This window comes from Miscanthus floridulus, chromosome 9 (genome assembly GCF_019320115.1).
Source record: "Miscanthus floridulus cultivar M001 chromosome 9, ASM1932011v1, whole genome shotgun sequence".
NCBI classification, from domain to species: Eukaryota; Viridiplantae; Streptophyta; class Magnoliopsida; order Poales; family Poaceae; genus Miscanthus; species Miscanthus floridulus.
In genome coordinates this window covers 76414792-76436802 of record NC_089588.1, presented here as the reverse complement: position 1 = coordinate 76436802, position 22011 = coordinate 76414792, and the positions used below count along the sequence as shown (strand labels likewise).

Here is a 22011-nt window from a genome sequence, read left to right as displayed (position 1 = left end):
GCTTACAAACTTGAGCTACCTGAGGAATTGGTGGGTGTACATCCTGTATTCCATGTCTCACAGCTACGCAAGTGTTTGAGAGTGCCCAATGAAGTAGTTCCAACTGATACACTTGACATTCAAGACACTCTCGAGTATAAAGAACATCCTATTAGAATTCTGGGTAGAGATACCAAAGAGACCCGAAGCAAAACTATTCCTATGTGCAAGATCCAATGGAGCAACCACATTGAGAGAGAACAACATGGGAGAAGAGTCTGACCTCCGGCTACGATACCCTTACCTCTTCGAAGAGTATGTTACGCTTTAATCTCAGGGACGAGATTCTATTAAGGGGGTAGGACTGTAACAACCCAAAAATCCACACATCAAAAATCACATCTACAAAATTTTTGTGTTAGCCCTATGTGATGTTGAGTGACATATGTAGAAGCCTAACCCTAGTTTTGGATTGGATGTGACCCAACTAGGTTAAGATCATAAGCATAGTTTGGTTTTATGCCACATGTGTAATTAAATTCATAAATAAATAAATCTTGCATGCATCCTTAATCCCATTTGTGATTTGGATTCTCTTGCCTTATGTGATATTTAACTAACTTACTTAATATTATGATAAACCCTAACCAAATTGGCAACAAATAAAAGAGAAAGGAAAGAAGAGGGAGCAGCAGCAGCCCAGGCCTGCTCGACCTTGCGAACCAGCCTCGCCTGCCCTTTCACGCATGTAACCCACGAAGCCAGCGGAAGAAATTGCTCAACTCCACCAGCACTATCCAGACATTCTCAGGGACATAGCCTCGAACCATCACCGACAGTAGCCACTTAAGCCATATGTGGTAGTCATGACTCTTGAGCCCATTGATTCGCAAAGTAGCTAAGTTCACACCCCTCTTCAGATTCGCTGCATACCCATCAGGGAACATTAACGTTTGGAACCATTCTAGTACTTTCCTCCTTTGGGCCGTCATTAGAACAAAATTGGCCTTAGGCTTTCTCCATTACTTCCCACCTCCGGGAGGCGCCATGTCTAGCTTTGGTCTATTGCATAACCTCGCTTGATCCACTCTAGCCTTAACATTGTCCTTTGTCTTATCAGAAATGTCCATGATTGTACCAAAAATTACCTCGACGACATTCTTTTTAGTGTGCATTACATCAATGTTATATGGAAGTAGAAGGTCATCAAAATAGGGGAGTAATGGGAACAGGGATCCCGATCTTCCGTCAGGTAGAGGTAACTATCGTTGTGGCAGAGAATGACACACCGATCCGGCTTCAGATCGAAAGATCAAACCCTGCAATCTTAGCACCACAACTCCTTTGGTTATCAACCAAGTCATGGACCAGGTTGACCTAGCCAAGAAGGCTAATCCCTGTCTGTGCAACAAAGAACACAAGCAAGAATAAGAAAGAACACAACCAAATTGCAGATGAATGATTAATCTCACGAAGTTGGGGTCTCACAAACCGATGAATGGCGAAACTGTTCTTGACAGAATAATCTAAGCAAAACCCAAAACCTAATAGCGGCAGCGGCGTATGATTATAATGGTCTTAGGGTCGTCACCTACCATGGATGTGCCCCCGAATGGGCCCAAACACAATACACGGTATAACAGACCAAAAGACGGTGTCGCAGCACCCTGGCAGATTCTGGATGCTGACTTGTTTTGATGATTCCTGCTGATTATGAAGGGCTTTTGACATGAGACCACTTGGATTGGCTTCCTTATCAAATTATCTTTACAACCATATGTGGATCGTAAAAAACGGAGTCCGTATGCGTCCTGGGTGACCAGTTTAAGGCAGACTGGTCCTGGAGGCCGAGGCAGACTCGAAATCATGTTGGACCAGGCCTCCAGTTTTTGTTGGACGTCCTTGCTGGTCATCATCGCCTCCACCTCTTCCTCTAAGTCCCTCATGACAGTCTTCAATGTTACTAATTAATATAACATCTTTAGGTAGCAATCTATTCTCAAAAGTATGAAAAGGATCACTTAAGAACGAGCTCACCTCTAAATTAAGTTGTCGCCGACGGTGGAGCAACACCCTGATAGATTCTGGACGTCCAATTTTTTCTACAACTCCCATTGACTCTGATCAAATTTTAAGGTGGGACTGGTGCCATTGGAAGCTCCATGAAATTATCTTTCCATCCATATAAAGAACACCCAAAACGGACACTGTATGCGACCTGGGCATCATTTTTAGTACGTGCTGCTCCTGGACTCCGAGACGGGCTCGAACTTTAGTTGCTTTGTGCCTCCACTTCGGAGACTCAAAACGAATTAGCGTTGGGCCTCCTTCTTGACTTGGACATCCTTGCTGGCCTCCTAACCCTCCATACCATGCGCCAAACATGGTCATATGCATGGGTGTCATGTCCTCATCATCCTCCCCTTCTTGACGAAAAGCTGTCCTCGGCATCGATTGTGCGTGAAACTGATCCTGCACAATATATAGGAGAATGGGGTTGCGAAGACAAAGGGAACTGAAATAATTGTGAGAAGGAACGTGACCATGTTTCCAAGTTTCTAGCATGTCATCTCGCATAAAAATTTCAACAAGCATGTAGACTTCATGATCCGAATGTACACGATGTATGTCAACACTATCCTACAAAAGATTAGAACTAACCAAAGACAATGCAGGAATAGATGGTCTAGCAGACATAGGTAGCAACCAACAATGCTCCCCTTCTTGAAAGTGAACTTGTTTCTTTGAGGAACATGAGAAAATGTTTGTATTATTATGGCTGTCCTCTAAACGTTCATAACACCCATGCATATGATCATGTTTGGCACATGGTATGGAGGGTTAGGAGGCCAGCAAGGGTGTCCAAGTCAAGAAGGAGGCCCGAGGCTAATTCGTTTCGAGTCTCCGAAGTGGAGGCCCAAAGCAACTAAAGTTCGAGCCCGTCTCGGAGTCCAGGTCGCATACAGTGTCCGTTTTGGGCGTTCTTTATATGGATGGAAAGATAATTTCATGGAGCTTCCAATGGCACTAGTCCCACCTTAAAATTCAATCGGAGTCAACAGGAATTGTAGAAACAAGTGGACATCCAGAATCTGTCAGGGTGTTGCTCCACCGTCGGCGACAACTTAATTTAGAGGTAAGATCGTTCTTAAGTGATCCTTTTCATACTTTTGAGAATAGATTGCTACCTAAAGATGTTATATTAATTAGGAACATTGAAGAGTGTCATGAGGGACTTAGAGGAAGGTGGAGGCGATGATGACCAGCATGGACGTCCAATAAAAATCGAAGGCCCGGTCCAACATGATTTCGAGTCTGCCTCGGCCTCTAGGACCAGTCTGCCTTAAACTAGTCACCTAGGACGCATTCGGACTCTGTTTTTGACGATCCCTATTGATTCTGAAGGGCTTTTGACATGAGACCACTTGGATTGGCTTCCTTATCAAATTAGCTTTCCAACCATATGTCGATCGTTGAAAACAGATTCCGAATGCGTCCTGGGTGACCAGTTTAAGGCAGACTGGTCCTGGAGGCCGAGGCAGACTCGAAATCATGTTGGACCGGGCCTCCGGTTTTTGTTGGACGTCCTTGCTGGTCATCATCGCCTCCACCTCTTCCTCTAAGTCCCTCTTGACACTCTCCAATGTTCCTAATTAATATAACATCTTTAGGTAGCAATCTATTCTCAAAAGTATGAAAAGGATCACTTAAGAACGATATCACCTCAAAATTAAGTTGTCGCCGACGGTGGAGCAACACCCTGACAGATTCTGGACGTCCACTTGTTTCTTCAATTCCCATTGACTCCGATCAAATTTTAAGGTGGGACTGGTGCCATTGGAAGCTCCATGAAATTATCTTTCCAACCATATAAAGAACACCCAAAACGGACACTGTATGCGACTTGGGCATCGTTTTTGGTACGTGTTGCTCCTGGACTCCGAGATGGGCTCGAACTTTAGTTGCTTTGGGCCTCCACTTCGGAGACTCAAAACGAATTAGGCTCGGGCCTCCTTCTTGACTTGGACACCCTTGCTGGCCTCCTAACCCTCCATACCATGCACCAAACATGGTCATATGCATGAGTGTCATGTCCTCATCAGGGAGGTTCCACAAGCACGACTTGTGAGTCCATGCATGTTTCTCACCATATCCCAGAAAATGATCTCCTTGGTCATTGACCTTGAGAGCGTCTAACTAAGCACAAACCGTAGCACCAATCATGATCTAGGGTGAAGGGCCTTCAACTACTACATCTTTTGTAAAGTTCTTGATGTCTCGTCTGAATTGATGGTCAAGAGGGAGGAATTTTTTATGTTTGTTGAATGAAGAATACTTGCCACCCTTCGTCAACCAAATGAACATCAGAGACGCATTTGTTGCCAGCGCAACACGTACATTATGAGCCTCTAGAGCTTTTTCATGATGAATCATATCAAACCTTGTCCATGCTTCACCATCGGATGGATGTACCAGCTTCTTAAGATTGTATCGACATCCGTATTTGTGCCATGTCATATGTTTCACGGATTCCTCAGTCATATAAAGCCGTTGGATCCTCGGTATGAATGGAAGGTACTGTAGGATCTTAACAGGGGTGGCATGCTGCCTCTTCCGACCATCACCAGAGTCTACCTCCAGGAACCTAGATGATTTACACTTCACATAGTACTTTGCTTCCGTATGTTCTTTCCTAAATAAGATGCATCCCTTCGGGACAAGCATGTATCTGCTCATATGGCATCTTAAGTGCATGAAGGAGTTTCTGTGCCTCATACATGCTCTTTGGTAGGATGTGACCATCCAGGAGTAGGCTACCAACAACTGTCAGCATAACATCAAAGGTTTCTTGACTCAAGCTAAATTGGGACTTTATGGCCATTAGGCATGCAATGGCATCTAGTTGAGAAACCTTGGCATGCTCATGAAGGGGTTGCTATGCCGTAGACAACATATCATAATACGCCTTTGTGGTTGGCTCTGGCTCCTCCTCCCTATGTCCTTCATCAAAGTGTGCTTCATTATAGTCATTTAACATGTCTCCTACCCTAGCTCTAGCATCATAATCCTCGATGCATTGTGTCATGACCTCGTCCCTCACATGATCGGATTCACCATGGTAGATCCACCGGGTATAGTCTGTCGTAAATCCATTCTTGCAAAGATGTGTACCCATGACCACCTTTATTTGTCGACGCGTGTTTGCACAAATGCTGCAGGGACACAAAGTGGCACGTGCTCCTTTAACCCTTGCAAATGCTAGTTCCAAGAAATCATCGGTCTTCTCAATCCATTCATCGGTCAACAAACCCTAACTAGAGCAGCCCGTGTACATCCACTCACGGTCATCCATCCTCTAACATATCAGCAAGTAATATAAAAATCAATTGCATCTACAGGTTCCTACATGGCAGTCTAATAGGTGAAGATAGGTCCTAATCCCACCTGAGGATGTGTAGATGGGGTCAGTTTCCATGCTTTACTCCCATCCGAGATAGAATTTCGGCAGCACCTCCACGATGTTCTCCAAAAACATGTCCTGGCAGGGAGATTGCGTATTCGAAGAACAATAGGGAGATGCTGCTGAAATTCTATCTCAGATCAGAGTATAGCATGGAAACTAACCCCATCTACACATACTCGGGCTATCCAAAAAACATGGACAATTCAAAACAGATACGGTTATAGATATGCAAAGATCTAAATATTTTCAATCGTGTCTCTTTCGAACAGGAGATGCCTAGCTAGGTTACGTGATATACGAACACCATACGAAAAGAGGGTTGTATGATGCCTCACCTTGCTGTCCTACAAAGTGACAAGTCGAGGATAGTGGGGAATGATCTTTGCAATAGCCTCTCCTGCAATAAAGGAACATAATAGTGTCAATTGTAAATTTTGGCAACACCTCCCCTGCACGGTGAGGTAACCAAAACCTACAATAAACCAACGGCACGATGGCCGACAACCACATACACAACAATATAACACTCATCAGACCATCAGATCAAACTAAGAATAAAATCTAATCGAACATCTAGCAATAGCAGGTACTATCCAGATTCAGATATGAAAGTACACAAGAGTTTATTCTGCTTCCAATCCTAGTAGACAAAATCATGTTAGCATTTGCTATGCAGCTTCATCCTCATTTGACACATCATATGCCCCAAAACATGTAACTATTTCATGTGAAAACAGATGGAACTGTGCTAAATAAATGATGCTCACACAATGATATCAAATTCCAGTGCATTCAATTAGCTGCAAAGTGCGAAAGTAGTGCCTTAAGAGCAATAACATCTTTATGTTTCTATCAACTATTATGGGGTACTAACATTGACACATTGCTATGTTAGTGTCACCAGATAAAGTAATGTTGCTAAATAGGTTGCTTACAAAATAATGTTGCAATGATTAGTCATTCTAGAATCACAGGGTGCTTACCTGATCGAGGCACAGGGGCAGTAGGGCCAGCGGCCGTGGCGTGGCGACTGTGGGCGTGGTGTAGGGGCCGGTGGCCACGGGGCAGGGCACCAAGGGGAGGGTGCATGGGTTGGCGAGGGTGGCTGCGCATGGGGCGGCTCACCTGCTCATGCTCAGCTTGGGTGCTTGGAAGAGAGCGAGAGGGGCGCGGCCGAGCGCACAACGCTGCGAGCCAGCAAAGGCGCAGCCGAGCGAGGCGGCCGGTGGCAACCACTAGAGCGAGACAGGGACGGGCGTGGGACCGGCAGTGGCATGCAGGGGCAGGCGCGGGAGGCCGGGCACCGGACATGGGAAGCCAGCGGCTGGCGTAGCAAGACGTGGATGCGGGGCTAGCAGGCGCACGTGGCTGTGGGTGTTGTGTGTGCTGTGTGTGTCACGTGCGTGTGTGTGAGGCGCTGGGGTGGTCAACCCACAATAAATCAAAATGGTTTGCTGAGTGCCCGTGATCTAGCACTCGGCAAACCTAGCCTTTGCCAAGTGCTAGATCGGGGCACTTGGCATACGCTAGAAAACTATGTGTGGTGGAGCCGGTGAGGGACTTTGCCGAATGTCCCTTAGATGACACTCGGCAACTATACTATTTGTCGAGTGCCAGACCAGGGGCACTCGATAAACCTAATTCATATTTCATGCATATTTCTTCTCCTTTTCCATAACGTGTTTTACTAAATTTGTTCTGATGCACTTTGAAAATACCTTGTCAAATTCACTCAAAAATGCATATTTGATTTTTCTATGAATATTATTCCATTATTTCATGCAGTTATAGCTCAAATTCAATTTTTATCAATTAAAATCCTATAATTGTAGTTAATAAACTAAAAGTATCAAACGGATCAAAACAATTACTAAAAATTCACACGAAACAATCTATGTTCTCTATTGCCTATACAGAAAAGTTTTGAAGTCAAACCCCAATTCGACCATCACTTTGTCTCCAAATCCTACCGAATCCTTCTAAACGTTACGATTCTTCTTCTGAGATACTTCGGTTTGTAAACATCGTACATGATACATTGTGCGAAACCTTCTCAATTTTTTACCACAGCCTCCACATATGATATCATGAGATCTTGACAAATCCCATGATTTTCAGACTCCGTTTGCTATTTTTTAAATTTAAAAACCATTCGGCCACACGTTCGTGGTCGTGTTTTGTGAACAAGATGTTCGAAATTTCTTTTTATTTTTCGGGTAAGGACTCACACCGTACTCAATAACATGAATATAATTTTTCTAGTCATTTTATTCTATTATTGGAATCACTTGCAGTTCAAATTTGACTTATACCAAAAAATTCCTTGAAATTCAATAAATTAATTAAATATAGCAAACAGATCTAGAAATATATCAAATCTTAACATGGAGTACCACATGTTGTATGTGGAGAGTAAAAAAAGTTTTTTGGACAGACGAGAAAAAAAACTTATTATTTCCTGCAGTTATAGCTCAAATTCAATCTATATCAATTAAAAACCTATAATTGCACTTAATAAATTAAAATTATCAAACAGATCCAAAAAATTATCAAAATTACACATGAATCAATCTATGTTCTCTATTGCCTATACAAAAAAGTTTTGAAGTCAAACCCCAATTTGACCGTCACTTTGACTCCAAATCCTACCGAATTCTTCTCAACGCTACGATTCTTCTTCTGAGATACTTCAATTTGTAAACATCGTACGTGACAGATTGTGTGAAACCTTCTCAATTTTTTACTATGGCCTCAACGTATGATATCATGAGATCTTGACAAATCTCATGATTTTCAGACTTCGTTTGCTTTTTTAGAATTTAAAAACCATTCGACCACACGTTCGTGGTCGTGTTTCGTGAACAAGATGTTTGAAATTTCTTTTCATTTCCCAAGTAAGGCCTCACACCGGACTCAATAACATGAATAATATTTTTCTACTCATTTTATTCTATTATTTGAATCACTTGCAGTTCAAATTTGACTTATACCAAAAAAATTCCTTAAAATTCAATAAATTAATTAAATATAGCAAACAGATCTAGAAATATACCAAATCTTAACATGGAGTACCACATATTGTATGTGGAGAGTAGATAAAGTTTCAAGGTTAGGAGAAAAAAAACTTATTTATTTGCTGAGTGCCAAAAAAACACTCGGCAAAATTATTTATTTACCGAGTGCTAAAGAAAAACACTCGGCAAACTTACTTCTTTGCCGAGTGCCACTAACGGACACTCGACAATCACCTAATGGCCGCCACACTAACTGATGGATGTCCACATGGTGGTTTTTTGCAGAGTATCTCTGTTTTGCCGAGTGTTTTTTCCTAGTTTGCTGAGTGGTCTTTTTTCAGCACTCAACAATGAGTTTGGTATACCGAGTGTAATTACTTTGCCGAGTGTTGTTTCTGCAGCACTCGGCAAACAACTTTATTGCCGAGTGCCCGATGGAATGCACTCGATAAATCTGCTGTTTCCGATAGTGATGATTTATCTACTGTTCACATGAATTAAGTTAATAGAATGCAAAAAATGTTTTCTTAGGATTAAAGTTTAGTACCTATCACATCGAACGTTCGAATGCTAATTAGGAGGACTAAACTTGTGCTAATTATAAAACTAATTGCATAGATGGAGACTAATTTGCAAGACAAATCTATTAAGTCTAACTAATCCATTATTAGCATAGGTTTACTGTAGCATCACATTGTCAAATCATAGACTAATTCGGTTTAATAGATTCATCTTGTAAATTAGTCTCCATCTATGCAATTAGTTTAATAATTATTCTATGTGTAATACACTAAATTAGTGTCTAAATATTTGATATGATAGGGACTAAAAATTAGTCCTTGGAACCAAACAAAGAGATGCATCTCTTGTCACTCACTGTGACCCTCGATCGATCCATGGAATCACACGCTCCTTGCTGCCCCTAACGTTAACAGCACCCTCTTGATTGTTGCCACTGATTCTTCCACCGATGCCCTTACTGCCTCAATCGCAGTTACAACTGCTTCCACTTCTAACTCCAGCTTTAACGGCGCTTCCTGCAAGTTAGCCACAGTTGTTGCCGTCGGCATCTCCGTCGTGTTCGCCAGCGCCACTATGGCGGCAAAGCCCCAAAAACACTCGGCAAACGACACTTGAGAAATTTTTTAACGGCAAACGATGTTTGCCGAGTGTTTTATGTCGGACACTCGGCAAATACTTTGCCGAGTGCCCAAAAAACACTCGGCAAACATTTTTCAGGAAAAAATAAAAAAGGAAGCCGTCGGGCACCACCACCACATCCAGCTACCACAGCCGCCGGCCACCACCACCACCACCAAAGTCGTCTGCCACCGCCGCCGCTGCCACCACCACCACCACCACAGCTGTCGTCCGCCACCACCACTACCATCACCAAAGCCGCCTGCCGCCGCCACCACCACCATGCCCCCACGCCGCCGCCGCCGCCGACACCACGCCGCCCGCCATCAGAGCCCAGATCCGGCCGCCACCGGCCGGATCCGGGAGAGGGAGGGCCAGATCTGGGGGCGGTGGGTTGAGAGAGGGGGGAGGGGGCGGCGCCGCCGTGAGAGAGGGAGGGGCACCGGATCTGGGAGAGGAGGGGAGGGGGCGCCGCCGCCGAGAGAGGGGGAGGGGTGCCGGATCTGGGAGAGGAGGGGAGGGGACGCTGGCCGGGATAGGAGGGGAGGGGGCGCCGGGAGCAAGGGAGGGGGCGCCGGCGAGGGGAGGGGGCACCGGGAGAGGAGGGGAGGGGCATCGGTTGGGATTTGAGGGGAGGGGCGCCGGCGATGCGAGGCAAGGCGAGGCGAGGCGAGGCGAGGGGATGGGAGGGGAGGGAGGAGGTGCGCCGGCAAGGGCCGGCCGCCGGCGGGGAGGGTAGGGAGAGGGAGCTGGGGGGAGGGAGGGGGCAATGAGAGGGAGCTAGGAGTTGAAAGAGGGAGGGGCGCGCGGTGTGCAGGGGGAGGGAGGGGGCGGTGTGGGGGGGGAGGAGGAGTGAGTTAATTAGGAGAGAGAGGTTTGCTGAGTGTTCCAGATCGGGGCACTCGACAAAAAAAAATCATTTTTTTCTTCCCTTTCTTTCTTAGAATTTTTTTTTATTTCTTTGCTGAGTGCAAAAAAAAAACACTCGGCAAACCTCCTTTTTGCCGAGTGTTTTTTCTGACACTCGGCAAACCCTCTGTTTACCGAGTGTTTTTTTTTCCGTGTGTTTTCAGCTCAGCACTCGGTAAATACTATATTTGCCGAGTGCCTAAAAAAAATATAGTCAGCAAACACAAAAACACTCGCCAATTTCAGGTTTCGAGCGCGCCGCTGCAGTTGCAGCTGCCGCTTCGGCCACTGCCACCACGGCCGCGAACTCTGCCCTGCGCAGCTTCTGCCACTGCCACCCCGCCAGCCACGACATTTACAGTCACGTTGCTCAAGAAGTCATCGATGTGGGCCAGGGTTGGCACCACAAGCGCTAGCTCCTATCGATGCCGTGGAGCCAGCTCCATCTTAGATGAGTATTGCCATCACTATGTCTTAGAGCTCCTATGTAGATGTATATATGTGTATAGTCAACGTACAGCAAGCAAGTGCAGTAGGTATTATAACTGACACAAATAGTCAGCGAAAAGGCACGAAACAAGGATTGGAAATAGGTACAACGCATAATCAATGTACCTGAGCCATGTAGATCCAACTGGAAAACGTTAATTTTTTTTATAGTTTATTGGAAAAGATTAATCTACATGAATTTTTCTTATCTAACCCATTTATTGTATTTCTTGATGTGTGCTTTACCGCTCTAGTCTTAGCTTGCTAGATTAGTTGATAGAATTAAAACCTAGAACGCAAAACTCTTCTTACCTTAGAAATAGCAACACTAAACAAATCAAAGGTTAAAATAGTATTGGAAAAATATACTATGCACTAGTGCATTAACATATCTTTGGCCGAGCTCTACCGCTGCCACCGCCTCCAGTTTGGCCTCTAGTGGTGCCTCGCCGCCACGCTAACCTAGTGGAGATCGTTGGGCTATCTCCCACGCGCCCTCACCATTGGCCTGCCCAACTGCCTTTCTCCGTCACCCCATACTCGCCACCACCGCCAGGATGGCCTTCTCCACCGATAATCCTTCTAAACCCGTTGGATTCGGGTAAGCCTCTGAACTCTCAAACCTAACCCAAACTTTTGTAGAGTTAGCGTGACATTCTTGAATTGGGCAGAAAAATTCGAGTGAGTGGAAGCCTTAAATCAGTCAAATGAAGTGTAGCTTTACTATTGTTTGATGCCAATTCATATGCTCAATTTTTACCCAATTTATACTAATGTTATCGTGACTATTTTTGTGTAATTTCTAAATAGAACTGGTGTAACTAAACATTTAGATGTGAAGAAAAATATTCCATTGGATTATTACAACACATTTAGAGGGTGTTTGGGACTACTCCGATCCACGTTTTTCAGCTGTGCTCCACATTTTTTAGCCAAACGATTTTAGCTCTACGCACTCTGTTCGAGGAAAAATGTGGAGTTATGAGAGCAGCTAAAGAGGTGCTCTATAAACTTAGTTTTTTATGGAGTTGCCCCACAGTGGCGTTTGTGGAGTAGTCCCAAACACCCCTTAATCTATACATGGAACTCCCTTCCATGCACCCAAATTCATTCTTACTATATAACATGTTCAAAAAAAAAATAGATGTCCTGAGAGAAATTTTTTTGTCCCAATACGGAGTTTCATTTTCATAGTGGGATTTTGGTTTGTTGCATTAAATCAAGGTTAAAAGATACAGAACTCTTCCACCATTCCCCACAATATCTATATCTATATATGTATATCTATATCTATGTCTATATCTATATTTATCTCTATATCTATATCTATACTTAATATTAAAGAGTCAAATTTTCATTATATTTTTTCTTCCACCTCCCCCTACCTACCCGGACAGTCAAGAGCGAGTTTCCCTCTGCCCGGTTTTTTTTTTATGATTGATACAAGATCCTATTGCAATACATATTGGGTCATGCCCTACATATCAAATATGTGACAGACTCATGACCTGGGCTTGTACAAGATAGAACAATTCGTGTCTACCGATGATACGGAGTCTGATTCTTGTATGTATTGGATTCTGTTGCAACGCACGAGCACGATCGCTGGACTAATATTAAAGATGCAAAAATTCTCTCCATCCATTTTTATGTCCACCTTCCCTACTACGCGGGCAGTGGAGTGTTTCTTCCATCCCACATATTTTAAGTTCCCAAACTGCACTCATGCCCTCCGTCTTGTATGTGATCCGGATACATGGCTCATACTTATACAAGTTAGGATAACACGCATCTAGCGATGACGGATACGAAATCCGGTTCAATATATATTATTGGGTCGTGCCCTCACTACAGCAGACGCGTGCTTTGCCGAGTGCAATTGCACTCGACAAAGAAGGCTTTGCACTCGGCAAAGCCTTTGCCGAGTGCTGCACTCGGCAAAGAGCTGTCGGCATATCCCTTCACGGCAAAGGCTTCTTTGCCGAGTGCCGCATGTCGGGCACTCGGCAAAGAAAAGTCGCCGATGGCCCGGTCACGGTGACGGCCCCTTTGCCGAGTGCCACGCGTCGGCACTCGGCACTCGGCAAAGCTTGTTTTCTTTTTTTTGGATTTTCTTTGCCGAGTGCTGTAGGTAGGCACTCGGCAAAGCAGTTTTTTTTTAATTTTCTTTGCCGAGTGCCTTGACCATGGCACTCGGCAAAGCTGGGAAGCTTAGTGTCCCGGATTCCCAGCTTTGCCGAGTGTCATAGTCATGACACTCGGCAAAGAAGTGAAAAAATTCAAATTTTTTTTGGTTTTTAGTCTTCCATCGTTGCAAACAAGATATACATCATATATATATATATATATATATATATATATATATATATATATATATATATATATATATATATATATATATATATATATCACAATCCACCACAAACACAAACATAGCATACAAGTATCACAATCTCGACTCCCAAATCCAAAGTCCAAACACACAAGCATAGTTCACAAAGTTCACAAGTACATTATATCACAACGGCTGTCATTTGAAGCTCACGGCGACGGTCTGGGTTGGGATGGCCCAACGTGCGATCCCGGTGACCCTCCAAGGTGGTTCGACGCCGCCCCCGATTAATGCTGCACAAAATAGAAGAGATTGCACGTGAGCGATAAGAGAAGAGATAAATATGCAAGATAAATATCCGCCACTACCACCACCACCACCACATCACCGCCATCACCAACACTTCACCACCACCACCACCACCACCACATCACCACCACCACCACATCGCCACCATGACCACCACCACCACCACACCACCACCACCATGAGCACCACAACACCGTGACCACCACCACCAACACCACACCACCACCACCACCATGACCACCACCACCACCATGCTTGCGATTAAAGCTTTTCCATGCTTCACCATCAGCTAGATGTACCATCTTGTCAGGATTGTATCGAATGCTATTCTTGTGCCATGTCATCTGTTTCGCAGACTCCTCGGTCATGAATAGCCGTTGGAGCCTCGGTATGATCGGAAGGTGCCGTAGGACTTTCATGGGGATCTCAAGCTGCTCCTTCTGGCCATCACCTTTGTCTACCTCCACATACCTAGAGGATTTACACTTTGGACAGTACTTTGCATCCTTGTGATCTTTCCTAAATAGGATGCACCCCTTTCGTACAACAATGTATCTGCTCATACGGCATCTTAAGTGCACAAAGGAGTCTCTGTGACTCGTAGAAGCTGCTCGGCAGAATATGACCCTCTGGAAGCAGCTCACCAATAACTGCCAACATACCATCGAAGTAGGCTCGACTTATGTTGTACTGGGACTTCAACCCCATTAGGTGTCCAATGGCATCCATTTGAGAAACCGTTGCCTTCTCGTGTAGGAGCTTCTGTGTCGAAGACAACATTTGGTAGAATGCCTTTCCGATTGGCTCCTCCTCATCCTCCTTCTCCTCCTCCTCTTCTGTAGGTCTTTCAGTGAACGTTGCTTCGTGAAAGTCACCTAACCATCCTGCTACCCTGCCATCAGCATCAAACGCCTCCAAGCATGGTCTCACCACCTCCTCTCTAGTACGATGGGCTTCACCATGGAACACCCACTGGGTATAGTTTGGCATAAATCCATACTTGCAAAGATGTTCCCCCATGATCTTCCTTGTTTTTCTTTTCCTGTTTCTGCATTCGCTACAGGGATAGAATGTGTCTCTCGCTCCATTAGCTGCCTTGCCAAATGCTTGGTTCAAGAAACCCTCGGTCTTGTCCATCCATTCAGGGGTGATTTCAGCCTGACTTGGGTGGCCCGTGTACATCCACTCACGGTTATCCATCCTCTAGCATATACATGAGCGAGTAATATAACCACCAATTGCATCTGAACGGCGTGCCTACTGTCTAATGGGTGAGGATAGGTCCTAATCCCACCCGCGAATACGTAGATGAGGTTAGTTTACATGCTCTACTCTGATCCGAGACAGAATTTCAGCAGCACCTCCCCGTTGTTCTCCCGATACACATCCTGGAAGGGAGAGTGTCTATCCGGAGAACAACAGGGAGGTGGTGTCGAAACTCTATCTCGGATCAAAGCAGAACATGGAAACTACCCCATCTACGCATCCACGGGCTGTCCAAAAAAGTGGACAATCTGAAACAGATACGGTCTTAGGTATGCGAAGATCCGTATACCTCCAACCATATCTGTTTCGAACGGGAGACGCCTAACTAGGTTACACCGATCTACGACAACGATATGGAAGAGAGGTTATTTATACCTAGGGTGGCGGTGGAGTCAGGCTAGTGGGGCAGTGGCGAGGCGACGCTGTGCAGGCAGGACCGCAGCGCCGATGAAGACGATCGGGGTTTTAGGCATCGTACGTCACAAATTGCTCGGAAACTTCTAAATTTTTTACCACAGCCTCTACATGCGATGACACAACACCTCGACAAGTTTCGTGATTTTCGGACTTCGTTTGCATTTTATATAATTAAAAAACACTTTTTTAACAAGTTGGTGGTCATGTTTCGTGAAACAGATGTTCAAAATTTCACGAATGTCCCTGCACACGGCCTCAAAATACACTAAAAAACATAAATACCATTTTTTGAATCGCTAAACTCCAATATTTCATGCACCTGCAGTTCAAATTTACTTTTTCGAGAAAAATTCAAGTAAACATAAAAAATTTAAAAAATATACCAAAAAGTCATATAAAAGTTCTAAATTGGAACATGTGCTTCAAGGTACTGTATAAATGCCATAGAAAAAAATTTGAAAACAAAAATAAAAAAAATAAAAATACTTTGTCGAGTGTCGGAATTGGCACTCGGCAAAGGAACCTCTTTGCCGAGTGCCAGACTTGCAGCACTCGACAAAGACAGCACGTTTGCCGAGTGCTAACGGCCAGCACTCGGCAAAGGATGACGGAGGGGCCACCGGCGTTGCCTGAGGTATTTTGTCGAGGGTTATTCTTTGCCGAGTGCCTGACACTCGGCAAATAGGATGTTTGCCGAGTGTCCCTCTTTGCCGAGTGCCGCCTTTGCCGAGTGCGGCACTCGGCAAACTACCTCTTTGCCGAGTGCTGTGTTTCGACACTCGGTAAAGCGCCGAGCACTCGGCAAAGAGCGTGTCTCCCGTGGTCCCTATACGAATCTCTTATGTGATCCGGATGCAAGACCCGCCCTCATATGAATTAAAATAGCACGCATCTCGCGATGATCCGATTCCTATACTATTCCGCACTCATATGAATTAAAATAGCACGCATCTCGCGATGATCCGATTCCTATACTATTCTTTTTCAGTTCCTTACCATGCACACAGGTATATGTTTGATAGTATAATAACCATAACAATAACAATGAAGTCCCTTTTGACTACTAAACTCAATTCAGTGTCTATATGCAGCCACGTAGATTGGTTATTAGCCGTATGCGTAATGCATGTTCGAACCAATCCGAGCTCCATCTCGGTAACGTGCATAGCGTTCCCATATCTTTAGCTCGCTCTTGCTTCTGTTTTCAGCTTTCAAGTCACGCATATGCTAGCTACAAATGCAAGAAAAAAACAAAATCTATCCATATCTAATTTATTTATAATGTGTCATGTCAAATAGAAGCAATAACAGATATACTTTCGTCATCCTGTCCCGCACGCAAGCTACTCGGGGAGCGTTTATATATTGACCAACTATGACAAAGACTAAGCGTGGGAGCCCTCGGAGTACATCGTAACGACAGGGGTAAAAGTTGATTAGGTATCAAATTTAGAGAGAATTGTATGTGCAACACATTTATGGTTTTGGTAAATTTAGTCCTTAACAAATAATATAATCTTCTAGAACATGAGAGAATTTTTTTACCGGTGGTGGGGCACAAAATAGGCGGTGAAAATATTTTTCACTGGTTCGGTGTATGATAAGGTGAAAATCAGTATGGTTTTTTCTGTCGGATCATACACTATACGGACGGCTGTGTGCCATGAAAACGGTTTTCACTGCTGACTCACCATATGATTCAAGGCAAGGCTTCGTAGCCAACCCTTACCTTGATCTTTGAAGCACCGAGAAAGGTGATCAGAGAGGAGGTGAATCACTACTATAGAATTGGACATTACTGCCGAATTTTAAAAAACCAGCAGTAGTAGACAGTGATAGACCATCACTACCGGTTTTTGACTAAAACCGGCAGTGATAGGACCAACCGATACTGATATTCGGGTATTCACTGTCGGTTCATATCATTGACGGTTTTAACCAATAATCAGCAATGATATTGGGTCATCACGGTTTTAGCCAAGAACCGACACTGATACTATCACTGTCGGTTTGTGGCTTGAACCGACAGTGATATGCTGCAAACTTCATAAGTTTCTCATATGATGTCCGATGAAGACGAATTTTATATCAAAATTGTAGTACTCGACGATATCTACATCTTTGTAGTTTCAACTATTTTAGTTTGAGATCGTTTTGATGTCCAAATATTTTTATTTGAAATAATCTATCTAACGAAAATTACGTTTGATTTCTAAAATTTTAAATTTGAATTTTTCAAACGACATCAGATGGAGAAACGCCTAAAATAAAAGTTATAGATCTTGAAAAGTTATGCAACTTTGTAGTTGAAAACTTTTTTATTTGAGATCATTTACTACATGAAAATGCTGTTTGAAATTAAAATTTGAAATTATTGAAGAACTCTGATTTCTCTTTTTAATCCCTAGCTAAAACTTGTAACTAGTCTTTCTCCCTCGTACTAACTTCAAATTTGATGATTTTTTTTAAAAAAAATTCAAAATCATGCTCTATCAATTTATTATGTTCTTTCCGCTATTATTTTATCCATCTTTTCATGTGACTGTGTTTTATCTATTTGAATTTTGAATTTCGAAAAATAACAACTTCAAACGTCATTTTGGAATACTAAATGATTTCAGCTCAAAAAATCAAGAACATAGAAGTTGTAGAACTTATCAAGATCTACAACTTTTATTTTGGTCATTTTTTCATCTGATAAAGTGGTAATAACAATTTTCACAAAATTTACCTATCTCTTTTATAGTTTCATAAACAATAAGGGGGATATATAACATTTCTGAACAATGTTACTATCACTATGTCAGATGAATAAATGATCAAATGATCAAACTAGAAGTTGTAGATCTCGGAAAGTTATGAAACTCTGTAGTTGACAACTTTTTGATTTGAAATCATCTTGTCAAGAAAAAATACATTTGAATTTCTAAAATTTGAAATTTAAATATTGTAAACGACCACAGATGGAGAAACTATCAAAATAAAAGTTGTAGATTCCAAAAAGTTATGAAACTTTGTAGTTGACAACTTTTTTATTTGAAACCATCTTCTCAAGGAAAACTACATTTAAATTTCAAAAAAAATTAAAATTTCAATTGACAAACAGCAAAAACAAAATTTGTAGATCTCAAAAAGTTATGAAACTTTGTAGTTGATAACTTTTTATTTGAAATCATCTTGTCATGGAAAACTACGTTTGAATTTCTCAAATTTAAAATTTTAATTTTGTAAGCGACCTCGGATGGAGAAACTGCCAAAATGAAAGTTGTAGATCTCGAAAAGTTATAAAACTTTATAGTTGACAACTTTTTCATTTGAATTCGTTTAGGATCCCAAATACTAATTTCAAAATTAGATGAACATAAAATGGCTAGGACGAAAATCTCATTTGGACACAAACAACTTACAGGTGGAGTGGTTAGGGGACAAAGACGCGAAGCAGGACGACAGGGGTTCGGTCGCCGGTGGCCGCGAAGCACGCGTTTTTTGGGCGAAAAATCGCTTGACTTGTGACTTGCCATGGATGACCATGCGGCTGTCCAGTGGGGCCTCTCCTTGTATTAAAAAAATTACCAATTTTTTTAATGAATTTTTTGGCTTTCCTAGAAACTACATCACTGCCTGTTCACATCACTGTCGGTTCATAAGAACTGACGGTGATGTCAATCCCACATCACTGTCGGTATACCATTGTCAGTTCAAAATCCAGCAGTAAAGGGGTTTTTGAACCGACAACGATGTTAAAATATGGGGTAGTGAATGGGAGCCAGAAAATTTTCATTTGGAGCTTGGCCGCTGTCCCCAAGTCTCACCAAAAGCACTAGAAAACTCCGAGAGAGCACACACTAATCAACTAGTGATTAGATGCACTCAAAACACAGTGGAACACCTGGACGCACCACGGAGCAACCCACGATGCAAAATGGGGGGGCAAAAACCCAAAACTCAACCCCTAGGTCGGCTTAGCCTACCTTAGGGTCAGTCTAGCCAACTTGGGCAGAGAAAGTCGGCCATCCCAACTTCAAGGTCAGCTATCCCAACTTTCCTGGTGTAGCACTTCGAAAAACATTTTTCTAAAATTCAAAAATGGACCAAACGGACTCGGTATCACCCCAAATTTTGCAGGTGTTCCCAAGGACATGTGTGAGTATCCTCCAAAGATCATCACCCAAAGAAAATTTTACCATCCCAATGTCGGCTATCCAAACTTTAAAGTCGGCTATCCCAACTTCTATCTGCAGCACCCCAAAATTTCCGTTCCAAAAAACAAATTCGAATCAAATCAACTAGGAATTACTTCAAACTTTGCAGAGGGGTTCCCTAGGATGCTTGTGAGCTATCCACTTGAGATCATCACCTAGAATTCACGGAAACTAACCAGATCTAAAAAACACTTGAGATTTCCTACAAGTGGTGGATCTCCGTGCTCGTGAGGATTCTGCCCAAATCACTTGGCAAGAATGTCCTCAAAGATCCTAGCCCTTATCCCCACTCAAACCATGCTAAAAAACACACGAAAACAAAATCACCAAAAGAGCAAAGAGAGGGAGACCGAGAAGGGAAAAACTCAAAACAAAATCACTTGCGAATCAAAGGCTCATATCTTAGAGGAATGATTTCTTTATTGCTCTAGATCAACCACGTCTGATTCTTTATAGAGGACAGGATTAAACACAGATGAAGTATCAATCTCTCAAACTATGCATCTCAATAACAACAAAAGTAGCAAACTAGAGTCTGGGAAACCTATAGAAACTGACTAGAGTATAAAACTGGATAGATAGCTGGTTGGGGCAGCCTCCATCTTATTTATAGAGCTATTACACATTCTCAACACACCCTTAGATATTTTAGCTGAACCTAGCCCCAGGGGCATAATGGTCCAACTTGAGGTCTGTTGATCCGACGGCTACGAGCTCTTCACCACTTTGCTTCGCCTCGACGCAAGCTTCGCGATGACGCCACGTGTTGCCACCAGTTCCCGCCGGAACTCTAACCAGGTTTTAAGGCCCAAACCAGAATACCATCCGTCGATGGTTCTGAGGTCCAAACCGCCGTGTTATAAAAGAAAGGTTAATTATAAGATACAATAAAAAAATTGTTCCACGATTCTTCTCTCTGGCCCCTAATGATATTATTATATATATTGTGCTACCATGCATCGTATCAATGTAGCTCGGCGCCGCACATGCGTGCACGCACGCAGAACCACAGAACCGTGGCGGCACCAAAAAGTCAAGCAAGTTACTTGTGTATCTACGTATGTACTTGTATGCATACCCCCATTACTCGAATCACATACGGATCGACACGTCGGGGAATCTCCGGATGGATATGGGCTATATAGCCTATAGCTAACTGGGGTACTCTCGTCAGGATTGTATCGAATGCTATTCTTGTGCCATGTCATCTGTTTCGCAGACTCCTCGGTCATGAATAGCCGTTGGAGCCTCGGTATGATCGGAAGGTGCCGTAGGACTTTCATGGGGATCTCAAGCTGCTCCTTCTGGCCATCACCTTTGTCTACCTCCACATACCTAGAGGATTTACACTTTGGACAGTACTTTGCATCCTTGTGATCTTTCCTAAATAGGATGCACCCCTTTCGTACAACAATGTATCTGCTCATACGGCATCTTAAGTGCACGAAGGAGTCTCTGTGACTCGTAGAAGCTGCTCGGCAGAATATGACCCTCTGGAAGCAGCTCACCAATAACTGCCAACATACCATCGAAGTAGGCTCGACTTATGTTGTACTGGGACTTCAACCCCATTAGGTGTCCAATGGCATCCATTTGAGAAACCGTTGCCTTCTCGTGTAGGAGCTTCTGTGTCGAAGACAACATTTGGTAGAATGCCTTTCCGATTGGCTCCTCCTCATCCTCCTTCTCCTCCTCCTCTTCTGTAGGTCTTTCAGTGAACGTTGCTTCGTGAAAGTCACCTAACCATCCTGCTACCCTGCCATCAGCATCAAACGCCTCCAAGCATGGTCTCACCACCTCCTCTCTAGTACGATGGGCTTCACCATGGAACACCCACTGGGTATAGTTTGGCATAAATCCATACTTGCAAAGATGTTCCCCCATGATCTTCCTTGTTTTTCTTTTCCTGTTTCTGCATTCGCTACAGGGATAGAATGTGTCTCTCGCTCCATTAGCTGCCTTGCCAAATGCTTGGTTCAAGAAACCCTCGGTCTTGTCCATCCATTCAGGGGTGATTTCAGCCTGACTTGGGTGGCCCGTGTACATCCACTCACGGTTATCCATCCTCTAGCATATACATGAGCGAGTAATATAACCACCAATTGCATCTGAACGGCGTGCCTACTGTCTAATGGGTGAGGATAGGTCCTAATCCCACCCGCGAATACGTAGATGAGGTTAGTTTACATGCTCTACTCTGATCCGAGACAGAATTTCAGCAGCACCTCCCCGTTGTTCTCCCGATACACATCCTGGAAGGGAGAGTGTCTATCCGGAGAACAACAGGGAGGTGGTGTCGAAACTCTATCTCGGATCAAAGCAGAACATGGAAACTACCCCATCTACGCATCCACGGGCTGTCCAAAAAAGTGGACAATCTGAAACAGATACGGTCTTAGGTATGCGAAGATCCGTATACCTCCAACCATATCTGTTTCGAACGGGAGACGCCTAACTAGGTTACACCGATCTACGACAACGATATGGAAG

At 43.6% G+C, this 22011-nt stretch overlaps 1 protein-coding gene across 1 annotated transcript; it reads right to left on the bottom strand.

Moving 5' to 3' along the window:
• Nucleotides 1-9846: 9846 nt before the first annotated feature.
• On the bottom strand, nucleotides 9847-10861 carry LOC136480109 (vegetative cell wall protein gp1-like). The gene is made up of 2 exons (XM_066477759.1): nucleotides 10744-10861; nucleotides 9847-10346 (listed from the first exon to the last, which is right to left on the bottom strand). The coding sequence occupies exons 1-2, from the start codon at nucleotides 10859-10861 to the stop codon at nucleotides 9847-9849; spliced, it is 618 nt and encodes a 205-aa protein (XP_066333856.1).
• Nucleotides 10862-22011: the final 11150 nt, after the last annotated feature.

Coding starts and splice junctions, on each gene's coding strand:
- LOC136480109 (XM_066477759.1), bottom strand. CDS start 10,861: ATGTCGTGGCTGGCGGGGTGGCAGTGGCAGAAGCTGCGCAGGGCAGAG. Junction 10,347..10,743: donor GCGCTCGAAACCTGAAATTG/GCGAGTGTTTTT, acceptor CCCTCCCCCCAG/CTCCCTCTCCCTACCCTCCC.